Genomic DNA, 12,578 nt, shown 5'->3' on the forward strand with positions numbered 1-12,578 from the left:
GGAGGCCGAGCCCGAGCCCGACGCTGGCCTCCTGGGTCTGGGATGCGCCTCGCGGGAGCCTGAGACCGACCCGGAGCCCGAGCCCCCAAAGGAGCTCCCGGGCCCAGGGAGCGCCCTGCGGGAACCCCAGCCCAAACCCGAGCCCGACGTCGGCCTCTTGGACCAAGGATGCGCTCGGCAAGAGCCTGAGCCGGATGCCGGCTTTCTGGGTCTGGGGGGCACGCCGTGGGACCCCGAGCTGGAGCCCAACGCCAGCCTCACTGGCCGAGGGTGCGCGCGGCAAGAGCCAGAGGCCAACGCAGGCCTCCTCGACCTGGGGAGCAAGTCGCGGGAACCTGAACCTGACCCGGAGCCTGATGCCGGCCTCCTGGGCCTGGGGGCCATGTTCTGGGATCCTGAGCCTCAGCCCGAGCACCAGCTCCTATGCCCCGGGGACGCGCTGCAGGAACCCGAGCCTGAGCTCGATGCCGGGGTCCTGGACAGAGGATGCTTGCGGCTGGAGGCTGAGCCTGAGTCTAACGAAGGCTTCCTGGGCCTGGGGGTGTCGCCGCCGGATTCCGAGCCCAAGTCTGAGCCCCATGCCTGCCTCTCGTACACAAGGGAGCGTGACTCGGAGCCCGAACTGGAAGGCGAACACAACGATGACCTCCCGGGCTCGGGTCACGTGCCGCAGCAGCCTGGGATGGCACCTGCAGGCGGCCTCTCATACCAAGAGTGGGGGCAGCAGGAGCCTGGGACCCAGCCTGGGTTCAATGCCAGCCTCTTGAACCTGAGGCACCTGGGGCAGGAGCCTGAGACCGATGCTGGCCTCTGGGATCCAAGGGGACCATGGCAAGGGGCTGGGACGCAGCCCGACTTTGACACTGGTCTCCCAGATCCGAGGGGCTCAGGGCAGGAGTCTGAGAAAGATTCCAATCCTGTCCCTGCCCCCAAGCCCAACCCCGGCCTCCAGGATCCAAGCAGTCCATGGCAGGGGCCTGGGACTGAGTCAGACGCTGGCCTCTTGGGGCCAGGGCCCCTGCCATGGGAGCCCCAGCCTGGCCTCCCAGGCCTGGGGTGCGTGCAGCAGGAGCCTGGAACTGAGTCCGAGTCCCAAGCCAATTTCCCAGGCCTGAGGGGCATGGGGCAGGGTGCTGATCCAGAACCTGAGCTCAGCCTCTGGGACCCAAGGGGTCCATGGCAGGACCTTGAGCTTGAGCCGGAGCCTGATGCCGGCCTCGGGGACCAGGGGTGTGAGCTACTGGAGCCTGGAACCCAGCCTGAGGGCGGCGTTTGGGACCTGAGGGACCCATGGCAGGAGCCGGAGCCCGATGGTGACCTCCATGACCTGGATGACAGCCTGGCTCCACCTGAGTTGGGCCCATGCCTGCCATGGGCCTCGGAGCCACCTGGCCAGCCAGTCAGTGCCCTGGGTGAGCGGACGCCGGGGTTCTCTGAGGACGGGATCCGCCTGCGTGCCGTGTTCGAGGCCCTGGACGGGGACGGGGACGGGCTGGTGCACACTGAAGACTTCGTGCAGTTTGCCACAGCCTACGGGGCTGAGCAGGTAGGGACCCCCTGCCCTTGCTTTTCTCCAGATGAAGCTCCATGTTGGGGCCTGTGTCCTCCTGACCACCATGAAACTGTCTGCTGGGCGTGCTGTCTCCCGAGGGCAGCCAGAGTGAACGGTCCTCCAGCCCCCAGCTGGGCTGCAGACCTAGTACTCCCTGAATTTGAGCACCGGTATTGGGTTGTGCTGGGCCCTGGGTGGGAGAAAGGGCGAGCATCTGGACAGAGGGGGATGGACGGTGGTGTGGATGGTGGAGAACGGACAGGGGGGTGGACAGAGGAGAGGGGTTGGAGGAGGGTGAATGGGGCTTTGGAGGGAGGGGAGTGGACAGCGGTGTGGACAGAGGGCAGCTTTCAGTGAATGGGCCCGCAGGAGACCCTGGGGCTGAGGCTGGCCAGGTGAGTCTGGCGCTGGAGGCCTTCCCACCCACCTGCCAGTCTTTCTCTTGGTGAAAGTGGGTGGGGACACAGCAGGACCAGGTGTTCTGCTAGTAACTCAGTGGCAGCTCCCGGGTCACCAGACTCCTTCCGTGTGTAACTTGGGTGGGGTGAGGATGGGAGTTTGGGAGAGCCAACCTGCCCCTTCCCGAAGCACAGACACTTACTTGCTCAGGGGGTGTTCAAGCTCATTGCTCGAGCCAGGATCATCTATAAGAAAAGTGGTGGGTTACCCCTGCTCATCGCTGTCCTGGAGAACCCTGAGCATCCTGGGTAGGCGGGCTGTCACCTCGGCGAGCTGGAGGGGCCGCTCGTGCCAGGCCGCCATGGGGTGAGCTCCACTCCCTTCCAGTCTCTACTCTGGAGCTCCATGGAGGCCTAGCCACTGCTCCTGTGCTGGCCGGCTCTCTCCCAGAGTACGTCCTCATCCTTGCTGCACTGCACCGCAGGAACACCACATGTCCTCCCCCAGGCCTGCCTCGGCCTACATAGCGTTCCGTCCCAGGGTCCCTGGGCCCCTGAGGATGCTCAGATCAGCAGGCAGGCAGCTGTGGTTTCCACTCTAGAGAGAGATGGGAGCCCAGGAAGGCTCCCAGCAACCTTGGAGCAGGTCCGAGGTCTGGACCTCTTGGCTCTTGGCCCTCTTAACAGGCTCTGCTTCTGACACTCACTCACTGGCTTGAAGATTCCCCTGCAGAGCTTGTCCTGTGTCCTGTGTCTAACTACCTTTGTCTGAGAAACACCCCTGTTGCCACTTACCTCATGGGTCTAGTGGGATGACTTGGGGTGACTCTTGGGGGGGCGCACGTCCTGCCCTGGTGAGATCTCGGCAGACACGGACAGACCTTTTCCTCTTGGCTCCTGGTGGGATTTGGAGTTTAGAGGCCAGGCTGGACAGCTCTGGAGGGATGACTGGGTGTTGGGAAATATGTAGTGCCTGGATGCAGAACTCTGCCCGTTGGAACTGCTTACTGGTGGTGCAGGGCAGCCCTGGCTGGGAGCAGGTGCTCCAGGGGGCTGGGAGGCAGATGGTGTGCATGGCTATGGAGGCTCTATGTGGGGCTGCAGGCCTGGACTTCCCTGGTCTAGTGTCAGAGGGAGGGATGGACTGCCCTCACAGTGAGGTTCTCACAGACGGAGATGCAGAGAAAACAGTGTCGTCAAGTCCCGTGGCCACCGTCAGCAGGCAGGGCTCACCCGTCAGTCGCTGGCCCCATTCCTGGGTTGTTTAGGAAGGGCCCGTAGGTCAACTCCACCATACATATTTCTGTGTGCCCCTCTAGAGACAAGGTTCTTTTCTAAACAGTCATAGTTGTTCTACAGCCCCAGAAACCGTTCAGCCAGATCAGCAAGAAAGACCTGATAGTTTGTGTCCTTCCCACCTGGGGATTTCAAAATCCTGAGTGCAGGAGGCTCTCAGGCCACTCACATTACTGTCCCACATGAGAACCACATTATCTTGATTACTGTCACATTTTGAGAGGTGCCATTTCAGCAACCTCTGTGCCGCCTGTTAGTGGGGATGGCAGTCTAAATTATGTAAGTGGGCTATCTGAATTTGTAATAGAAGCTGCTCCCATTCACCGTGCGGGTGGCTTTTGTGTCCCTGCTCCTCCAGCCGTGTCCTGGTGTCTGGGTTTCATTACATCAGCTGGGGCAGGTTGGTGTGGTATCCTGTAACGCAGCGAGGCTTGCAGGGGACCGGAGCAGGGGCACGGCTGTAGGTGTCCAGCGTCTGGTGTGCAGTGGGGAAGGCTGTGTGTCAGTCCTTGACCCTTTCTGGAGATCCCTGTGACGTGACGTGGCCCTTCATCCTGATAGGCCTGCGGCCTCATAGTCACCGTGCAGGTGCAGCCCTGAGAGTGCTGGCAGGGGGGCGGCTTCTTTTTATTGTGTTTCTTTGTATTTTCCAAAGGAATGGGGCATGAGTCTCGGGATCACCTCCACACTCCATTGCGACAGTCACAGAGGCATTGGCACTTTAATAGCCACTGGACACTCTTTGGAGAAGCCTGCACAATGAGGCACCTCTGGAGTGTCCCCGTCACCTTGGCTGAAACGGTCTGCCCTCAGTGCTCACCGAGGCTGCCCTGCTCGCTGCCTGGGCATCAGAAGGGACCCCAGGATGGGAATTCTGAGTCCTTTCCTGTCTCTGTTCTGCCCTTGAAATGGAGTGTGTGTGTCAGTGTATGTGTCTGAAAAAGCAAGAGGGGACGTGTACGTGGGAGTGGGTGTGCAGTGATGTGTGTGTATTGGGGGATCGTGTATGGGAATGGGGATTTACATACATGTGTGTACACGCAGGAGGGGAGTGTTGGAGGTTGGACGTGTGGGTGAGGTATGTGTGTACTCCAGGTCTGTGGGAACATAGGCTAGTCTGTGCGGTAGGGACGTGCGTTTGGAGGATAATGAGAATGGGGCTGGCTTTATTTAGGATAGTTGCCAAATTTTCTATCACGTTGCTGATTGTATTCTAAATATTTTGAAAAGCAATACCTGTACAATGTGCACATAGTTCAAGTTTATCTAGTAAAATGTAACTCTAATCTTTAGAAATGAAAAGGAAGGAGGAATACCTACCTGTTTTTGTCTGACTTAATTGGGCTTTGCCTCCGTTTACACAATGCCGGGGCGCTGCGGAGTGCCCTTCCCCACCCTCTTCCCAGAGCCCCTCCCATACTGAGGGGTAAGCTGTTGGGAGGAGGGCAGCCAGAACCCATCTAAATTGGAGGGGCTGTGAAACACGTGAGTGATGATGACCCTGCACGGGTCCTCATGGTCAGATAGACTTACATGCCAACCTCTCTGCCTGCTCCCACACTGCTTTCCATCCCTGGGACACCCTCTGCTTTGTAATCCACTGTGGGGTGGTGGGGGTGTCACACAGCTCACAGCATACTTAAAACACACAAACACAAATTCACTGCCATGTAGTCAGTTTCACGTAATCGTGATACCCCCCTCCCCACAATACACACACAGGACAGAGTGGAACTGCCCCTGTGGGTTTTTTCTCATGCAGATAGGCCTGGTTTTGAACTATCTTGGTTAGCAGCCCAGTGTGTAGCCACCTGTCCACCAGGGCTAGTTTGTATTAATCTGGGGTCAGAGTCAGCAGGGGTTACCAGTGCAGGGGGGTGTGGGGAGGGGGTGCTCCTCATCTCAGCCCTGCTGTGCTGTCTGTCCCTACTGACTGTAGCAGGGACCCTCTCCCTGCCCAAAAAGCTCTAGGAGGTTGGCCACTTGTATACAGACTCCTTGTCATTCGCAAAGCATGGTCTACCCACCAGGGACAAGCAATGACCAATCCCCCTTCTGGTAGACACAGATGCCTCATTTGCATAGCCTATTGACCAACCCTTGCAAGGCTGTCACCAGTCCAAACAACAAAGATCAAACCACAGGTTGCTGACAGCTTACTCTAGGAATGTCCCTTCGGCTGGACAAAGCGATAAACCCTCTGCTCTGGGTGGTCATTCCTCAGGACTTAGAGGAAAACCTCAGGCTATCTTCCCCAAGGGCCAGGATGCGAGGCTGCTTAAGTCACTCCTTTCAGCACCTGCAGAAACCCAGGATTTCCAGGAAACAGGAGAACTGCATAGACTATTGAATTAGCAGGATTATTCATTTTTACTAGTATTTGGAAAATCAATCGCATGGTAGAAAATACCTGTATCCCTGGAAGCTTGGCTCCCAGAGAGCTCATGTTTTCATCAGTCTCTAATTTCAATACCTTTTAAGAAGTTTCTAGTGAATAGAAATGCCCTGTTGTCTCCAACGTTCTTGAGACCGAGCAGGACAAATGGATTCCGTTTTATGGTTGGGGAGGGAAAAAGGTGCAGGTGCAGCTTCAGTTTTCTTCTGGATGTTTCATACTTGCCTTGTGCCTATTGGCGTGACTCTGGCACGGTTCTGTGAGGTGCTCGTGGTTGTCACAGTTGGAGCTGACCCAGAGCCTGTCCCGCGGTCGGGCCCTCCATCCTCAGGTCTCTGCCCAGGCCTTGGATGACACAGCACCTCCTCCGCAGGGACGTGGGACGGGCGGCGAGTAAGGCACGAGGCAGGACCAGCATGTCAGTATTGTGAGTTGTACATCACGTGTGACCACAGTGTCTGCACAAGGCTCTCCATGTCTTACCTATTTTTGAGCCATGGATGTTTTGGGCCCTTTGTGCAGTAATTCTGTTGTTGTTGTTCCTGTTACTTGCAGTTTGGGGGAAAGTTTACAGAGCAAATTAGTTTTTCCTCCAGGGACTCTCCCATGCTTTCCCCGTGATGATGAAAGTGCTCCTGTCAGAGAAACAGCCCTTCCTCTCCATCCCATGCCCTTTTGTCCTTCTACGGCTCCCTCTGACCATCAGAACTGTGTTTGTTAGGCAAATGCTGCCCTTTTTGTCTCCAGTCTCTGAGTTATTGAGGAAGACCGTTTGTTCTCCCTGCGGGCACTGTTTGTCATTATTGGTGGTCTGTGCTGCCACGTTGATTCTGATGCACGACAGAACAGAACACTGCTCCGGCACCCTCCTCACCATCGCTGCCATCAGCCCCTCACCTTGAGGGTCTACCTCTTTCACTGACCCTCGACTTTGCCAAGCATGATGTCCTCCAGCAGGGATTGGTTCTACTCGGTAACCTGCCCAAAGTACAGGAGGCAGTCTTGCCACCCCGGCTTCTGAGGAGCGTTCAGGACACACATATTCTAAGACATATTTGCTTGTTCCCCTGGTGCTCCATGGCACAGTCTGGTTTTGCCCTCACCCTAATTCAAAGGCATCAGTTCTTCAGTCTGCCTCATTCATTGCCCAGCTGTTGTACGCATGTGAGCTGGTTGAAAGTCCCCTGCCAGTTACTGAATCGATCGATCACAAGGTTCTTGAGAAGAATCTTGATTAAAAGGGAGAAAATGCCAAACAAAATGCCAAATTCTCCCCAACACCAGAATTCCAGAAAATTCCAGTGAGAGTGATGTGTACATATAGGAATAATTGAATTGATGTATGTTTTCTTGTGTACACTCTCAATAGCAAGATAATTTTTTTTTGGGATAATTTTTAATTTTTATTTATTTATTTATTTATTTTTGATAATTTTTTAAAAAAGAGAACAGATGGTATGCTTTTTCTCTTTTGCATAATAAAGTGAAATATGCATTTGTACTTGATTCACATAAAAACAACCCGGAAGAATAACTAGGAAGCTAATACAGATGGCTGTAGGGGATGCTGTGCAGGATGTGAGACCTGGGTAGGTCGGGAATGTGAGGTAAGACCAAACTTTTTATTAAGAGTCTTCCCCATTAAAAAACCACCATGAAGGATGTCAGCATGTTACCTCTTATAAGGTAACATTTTTAAAAGGAAACACCATGCCAGGTGGGGTGCACTTGAGTCCTTGCTCTTGAACCCGTTAAAGAGGTCTGAGGCCTCGGGTTTTTCCAGCGCAGCGCACCCTTTCACTTCTCCACTGCTGCTTCTGTGGGCGGGACCCAAGTAAAGGGAGATTCTTGGCAACTGCCTTCCTGTCTCCATTTGCCCTGATGCTATCTCCTGGTGCAAGGGTGAGGGAGGGCCCTTGTTTTCTCTCTGCAGCAGGTGCTTCAAGTCCTCTGCCTTTCCAGCAGGCAAGGCAGAGCCACCTGCACCTCGCAGGCCGTGTGTGAGCCTTTCGACAGTCTCGAGATTCAGGCTTCTCTCAAGGCTCTCCGCTCCGTGCACAAACTGAGCACATGTGGCCAGAGGGTACAACAGACAGCCACCTTCCCTGATTTTAAACCGCGCACTCACCGCCTATCCTGTTGGCTTGGCTGCCTCTCGGTCTGGCGGCAGGTTCTGCGCAGGCACGATGAAGTGTTCTGCGATTCCCATCCTTTGCTATGTGAGCCCGTAATTTGTTATGACCCACACAGTCGAATGCCTTTGCATGTCAGTAAAACACAGACATCTCTGCTTTGAGCCAAGATCCATTTGACATCAGCAATCGTATCCTTCCTAATCCAGCTTGAGTTTTTGGCAGTACCCTGTTGAAAAACAGATGTAGCCATTTTAACACGATCTTCAGCAAAGTTTTACTTGTGCAGAATTGCCACCATGCTTGGTGCATACTTGTGAACAAGGGCTGTATTCCTTGGTCTTCCTTGTAGACGCAGGACTGTTATCCTGTCTCTGGCAGTGTGAGACATCAGGAGAGATCTTGAAGTGTGTGAGTTTGGACGGTGAATGTGGCTCAGTCCTCCTCAGGGTGTCTTGACCAGCGTTGTAGGCCGGCCATTTGGTTTTCTGATTCAGAATGGCCAGTAGCAGCTAGCTCCCTAATGCCTGGGACAGGAGCCTTCTTGAATTCTGTGTCATTTATGATGGCTGCCCATTTTCCTAGGTTCACATTGTTAACATTCCCTGTTCCAGTGGTTGTCTACACCTGTTCCTTCTCATTTTGAGTCTGGCATGTCAGTTTCTGAGGGTTCCTGAAAGCTTGACTCAGGGGCATCCTGAGCCTCAAAGGAAGAGGGCCGACTGCACGGGGGTCACAATTTGAAAAACATGTGGCATACCAAAACCACACCCACCGCACTGAGGCGGTTCCCAGCTCCGGGCGACCTCCCGAGGTGGGTGGGGGTCTGTAAAGTAGGCAGCCTCATCTTCTATGCATGCCCCCCTTTTGGTCAGCAGCCCAGCCCTCCCCCACTGCACCACCAGGGTTCCTTCCATGGCAACCCCCAAAACCAAACCAACTGCCATCGGTGGACGCCCACCACAGCAGACCCAGGTCTTCCCCGGAGCAGCTGGTGTCCTCTCCACCCAGCCAGCCCCAGTGGTGCCGGCGTCCTCACGGTGGGTCCCAGGTCAGGCTGCTGTTAGCCGCTGGGAGTGGACTCGGCAAGCCTCGTGCAGTGACTGACAGGCACCTGGTCTGGGACCTGTCCTGCAGGTCCCCCCTTGTAGCTGAGCAGGGTCTGTACTCTGAGCTGCTCCTCCCAGTGGGCTGTCAGGAGGCTGGGGACAGACTCGTGCCCTGAATCTCACAGTGCAGCCTCTTCCTCCCCTCCCAGACTCTGAGGCAACAGCTCCTATCAGAACTGGTGGGGACTGTGCCCAGCAGCCTGGCTGCATGCGAGACCAGTCAAACAGGGATGGTTGGCGCCACCAGGCCAGCCGTCACTGCACCTCTGAGGTTCCTCCGGGCCCAGGTGTGGCCCACACTGCGAGCCTGCAGTGTGGGAGGACATCAGTGCTTCCACAGAGCCCATGCAGCGAGGGCTCCTTGGCCTGTGGGACATTCCACTGTGGCGATGACGTGCCCTTGCCCGCCCCTTTTCTTCTCTCAGGAACAATGCCACCCTATCCCTGAGGAGACACACATCATGGTCACCTACCCGGTGAACATGCCATCGGCACCAGGAGAGGCTTCGTGTTGGCTGGCACAGCGAACCTGGTCCTGGAGTGGCTGGCGGGAATGCCTTCCTGGTCCTGCAGTGCTGGTGCCAGGCTGGGCGCCTGGTGTGGATCCTGGGGGGTGCGTCGGTCATCAGGAGCACGTGGTGCTGCGTGTGCGGTGCTGGCACAGGGCTGGGGCTGGTGAGCAGGGCAGATGTGTCAGTGCTGTGGGCTCCTCTAAGCATCTGCCACTGCCACGTATTCTGCCCTCCCCACTGGAGTCAGCGCCACAGGGTCCGAGGTTCGTATTAGCAGCACACATTTTGGGGGTGCATCCTTCCCACGGTACTGACAGTCTAGCTGCCTCCTGGAAGCTTCCAGAATTATAATGTCCTGAGGTGGCGTGACAGCGAACCAGGCCTGGTTCAGAACGCTTCCCTGGGAACATCACTTCTGGGCCAACACTCTGAAGCCGAGTGAGAGCAGGCTGGGAGGGATGGGGTCTCGTGGCCAAGTTGTTGGGAGAAGTGGAGAGTTCACTGAGAAGGGTGAGGGGTGGGGGTTAGCTTTTCAAGGGACCACTCAGCTTGAAAGAGAGGGGAGAAGTGGGGACCAGGAGGCAGCGGTGGAAAGAACACGTCCACTCCAGGGGGCTGACCCTGGTGGACAGCTATAGGAAGGCCATGTTGCATGATTGCTTTGAAGTCATGGGTGCCCTTAAATAGGAGCATAAGTGAACATGAGGCGGGGTGTGTGTGTGTGTGTGTGTGTGTGTGTGTGTACACTGTCCTGGGGGTCACATCTGAGCCAGAAATGCCCGTGGTTGGGTGGTTGCCCACCTTCCCATGGTGCTGGCTGCCAAGGGGGAGAGGTAGTGGTGGGCGCTCCAAAGTCAGATGGTGACAGGTATGAGCTTGGCCTTGCTGAACACCTGATGGCCGCCTTAGGTCCTTGCAAACAAGAGTGTTTTGTGGTCAGGCCTGGGCACCAGTATCCCTTGTGACCAGACAGAGCGTTTCCAGCTTGGACCTGCCCGCCGCCTGGCTCAGGTGAGGGTGCCTGTGGAAGGAGCAGCATGGGGTGAGAAGGTGCTCGCCGGTCTTTCATTCTGGAGACACATGGGGCTCCTTGGGAGCTGGCCACCTGCTGCCTATTTCCCCCTTGCCACAAGCCGTGGTGGAGCCTTCCTGGACCCAGGCGCCCAGGAACCATGGAGAGGATGGCAGTTTTGTGGCTCACAGTGCACTGGGGGTGGTTGGGGAACCCTCCATGAGTTGCCCAAGCCAGAAATGTGACCCACCACATCATGTCTGTGTCTGGACTCACTCTGGCTTCCAGGGCACTCTGGGCACCGCCACCTCTGGGAGTCCTTATAGTGGGCCTCCACTGGGGGTCCTTGTAGTGGGCTTCCACTGGGGGTCCTTGTAGTGCCAAGGAAGCAGGAGGTCATCCCTTTCTGGAGGTCCCCCTCCTGAGATACCCCAACTCTCAGCCCACCTCTTTTTCCCTTGCAAATTGAGTTTATTTCCTTGTAGCCTCGGACATCTTGGTTTGCTGACCCTCCTGAAAGTTCACGAAAAGCCAAGCTTTGTCATCTTTCCCTGCTGGAAACGAGAAACCTTTTACTGGGAAAGCCATCCCTGGCTGTGGTGGTGGGGCATGGGGGGCAGGAGCTCGGCATGTGTGCTCATCTCCCCATGGTCTTATGGCTGCCACCACACAGTCCATGCGCACAAGAAGCTGTGCCACCCGGGGATTGGACAGCTTGTTAAAGAACAGACAAGTTGCACCCTTGGAGGAGGAGGGGGAAGTCATTCAGGCCGTCGAGCTCGTTTTAACTCACGGCCACTCTGAGCAACAGAGTGCAGCCTCCCCACCGTCACGGTGCGTCTCGATGCTGCGTCCATTCATCGTTCATCGTACTGAGGGTCCTTTCACTGCCTCGATTTTACCATACACGATGTCCTCCTGATGGCATGTCCAAAGTATAGGGGATGAATCTCGTTTCCAAGCAACTGGAGGTGGGGTGGGGGTGTCTGGGGGTGGGAGGGGGAGGGAGAGAACTGGAAGCATGAGAGCAGGGGGTGGAAGATTGGAAGGTGGTGAGAGTGACCCAAGTAGGCGTTGCATGCCCCGGCTGTGTGTGCTGACCCTCTGAGCAAGGAGGCTGGTCGGTGCAGTGAGATGCCTCTGGGCTCTTATCAGTAGGGGACCAGAGGGACGCTGTGCTGACCCAAGGTCTGTGTCCTGAGCTGCTCCTAATCTTGAGCTGTAATCTGCCAGTCCTGCAATAAGCCCCTCAATTATGAGCACTGGCTTGGAGGTCTGTGGCCATTGCAGTGAAGTGGTGGGGGCGGTGTTGGAGCCCCTCAAAAGGCTGGTGTGGTGGTGATGTGTAAACTCAGCCTTCTAGGTGTCAGCCCTGGGCGGTCACCATGAAGTTGGAGGAGGTCACCCGGCGCAGGCCTCCATCTGTACATGCACGGTGGCAGGAGGCAGCTAGATGGGGTCCTCTCTGCTGGCTGACCTTTAAGGCCCCTCAGGTGCTGAGCTGCCCTGGGCCTTGCGGTATTGACCCCTCAGGCGCTGACCTGTGGCTGGTGTCACCAGCTGCTGCTGCTGTGGCCGCACCAGTATTGTGAGAGGTCCTGGCGACGGCTTTGAGGCTGGAATCCCTAGCCGACTGCCACTAGATGGCCACAAAGGCTCCCTGAGTGCCCGCTGGGTGCTGCTGGCTGTGAGCAAGGCACCAGCTTGGCCAGGCCCCAGAAAGAGTACATACCACAAACACAGCTACTCTCAGGTCTCAGCATGTGGTGGGGACCTGAGAGTGTAGACAGTGCCCGCCCCTTCCCCTGAGGGGCTCCTGGGTCTATGTCTAAAGCAGTGGTTCTCAACCTGTGAGTTGCGACCCCTTTGGGGGTCGAATGACCCTTTCACAGAGGCCGTCCCGACTCATAACAGTAGCAAAATGACAGTTATGAAGTAGCAAGGAAAGTAATTTTATGGTTGGGGGGGTCACCACAACATGAGGAACTGTATGAAAGGGTCGCGGCATTAGGAAGGTTGAGAACCAGTGGTCTAGCAAGGAAAGTAATTTTATGGTTGGGGGGGTCACCACAACATGAGGAACTGTATGAAAGGGTCGCGGCATTAGGAAGGTTGAGAACCACTGGTCTAAAGCAACAATATTCCCCAAACAAATTAATAGACATGCCCTTT

General features: G+C 56.1%; 1 protein-coding gene across 3 annotated transcripts in view; it reads left to right on the forward strand.

Moving 5' to 3' along the window:
- The first annotated feature begins 7 nt into the window (after positions 1-7).
- RAB11FIP3 (RAB11 family interacting protein 3) overlaps positions 8-12,578 on the forward strand; it is a 36,097-nt gene continuing 23,526 nt past the window's right edge. For all 3 annotated transcript variants that reach the window (XM_045283669.1, XM_030889000.2, XM_045283681.1), the window contains exon 1: positions 8-1,546. In XM_045283669.1, the coding sequence (XP_045139604.1) occupies positions 383-1,546 (1,164 nt within the window). In that variant the 5' untranslated portion in view covers positions 8-382. The remainder of the gene's footprint in view (positions 1,547-12,578) is intronic.

The sequence above is a fragment of the Echinops telfairi genome, unplaced genomic scaffold (assembly GCF_000313985.2).
Source record: "Echinops telfairi isolate 266 unplaced genomic scaffold, ASM31398v2 ScPeMD7_5;HRSCAF=22, whole genome shotgun sequence".
NCBI lineage: Eukaryota > Metazoa > Chordata > Mammalia > Afrosoricida > Tenrecidae > Echinops > Echinops telfairi.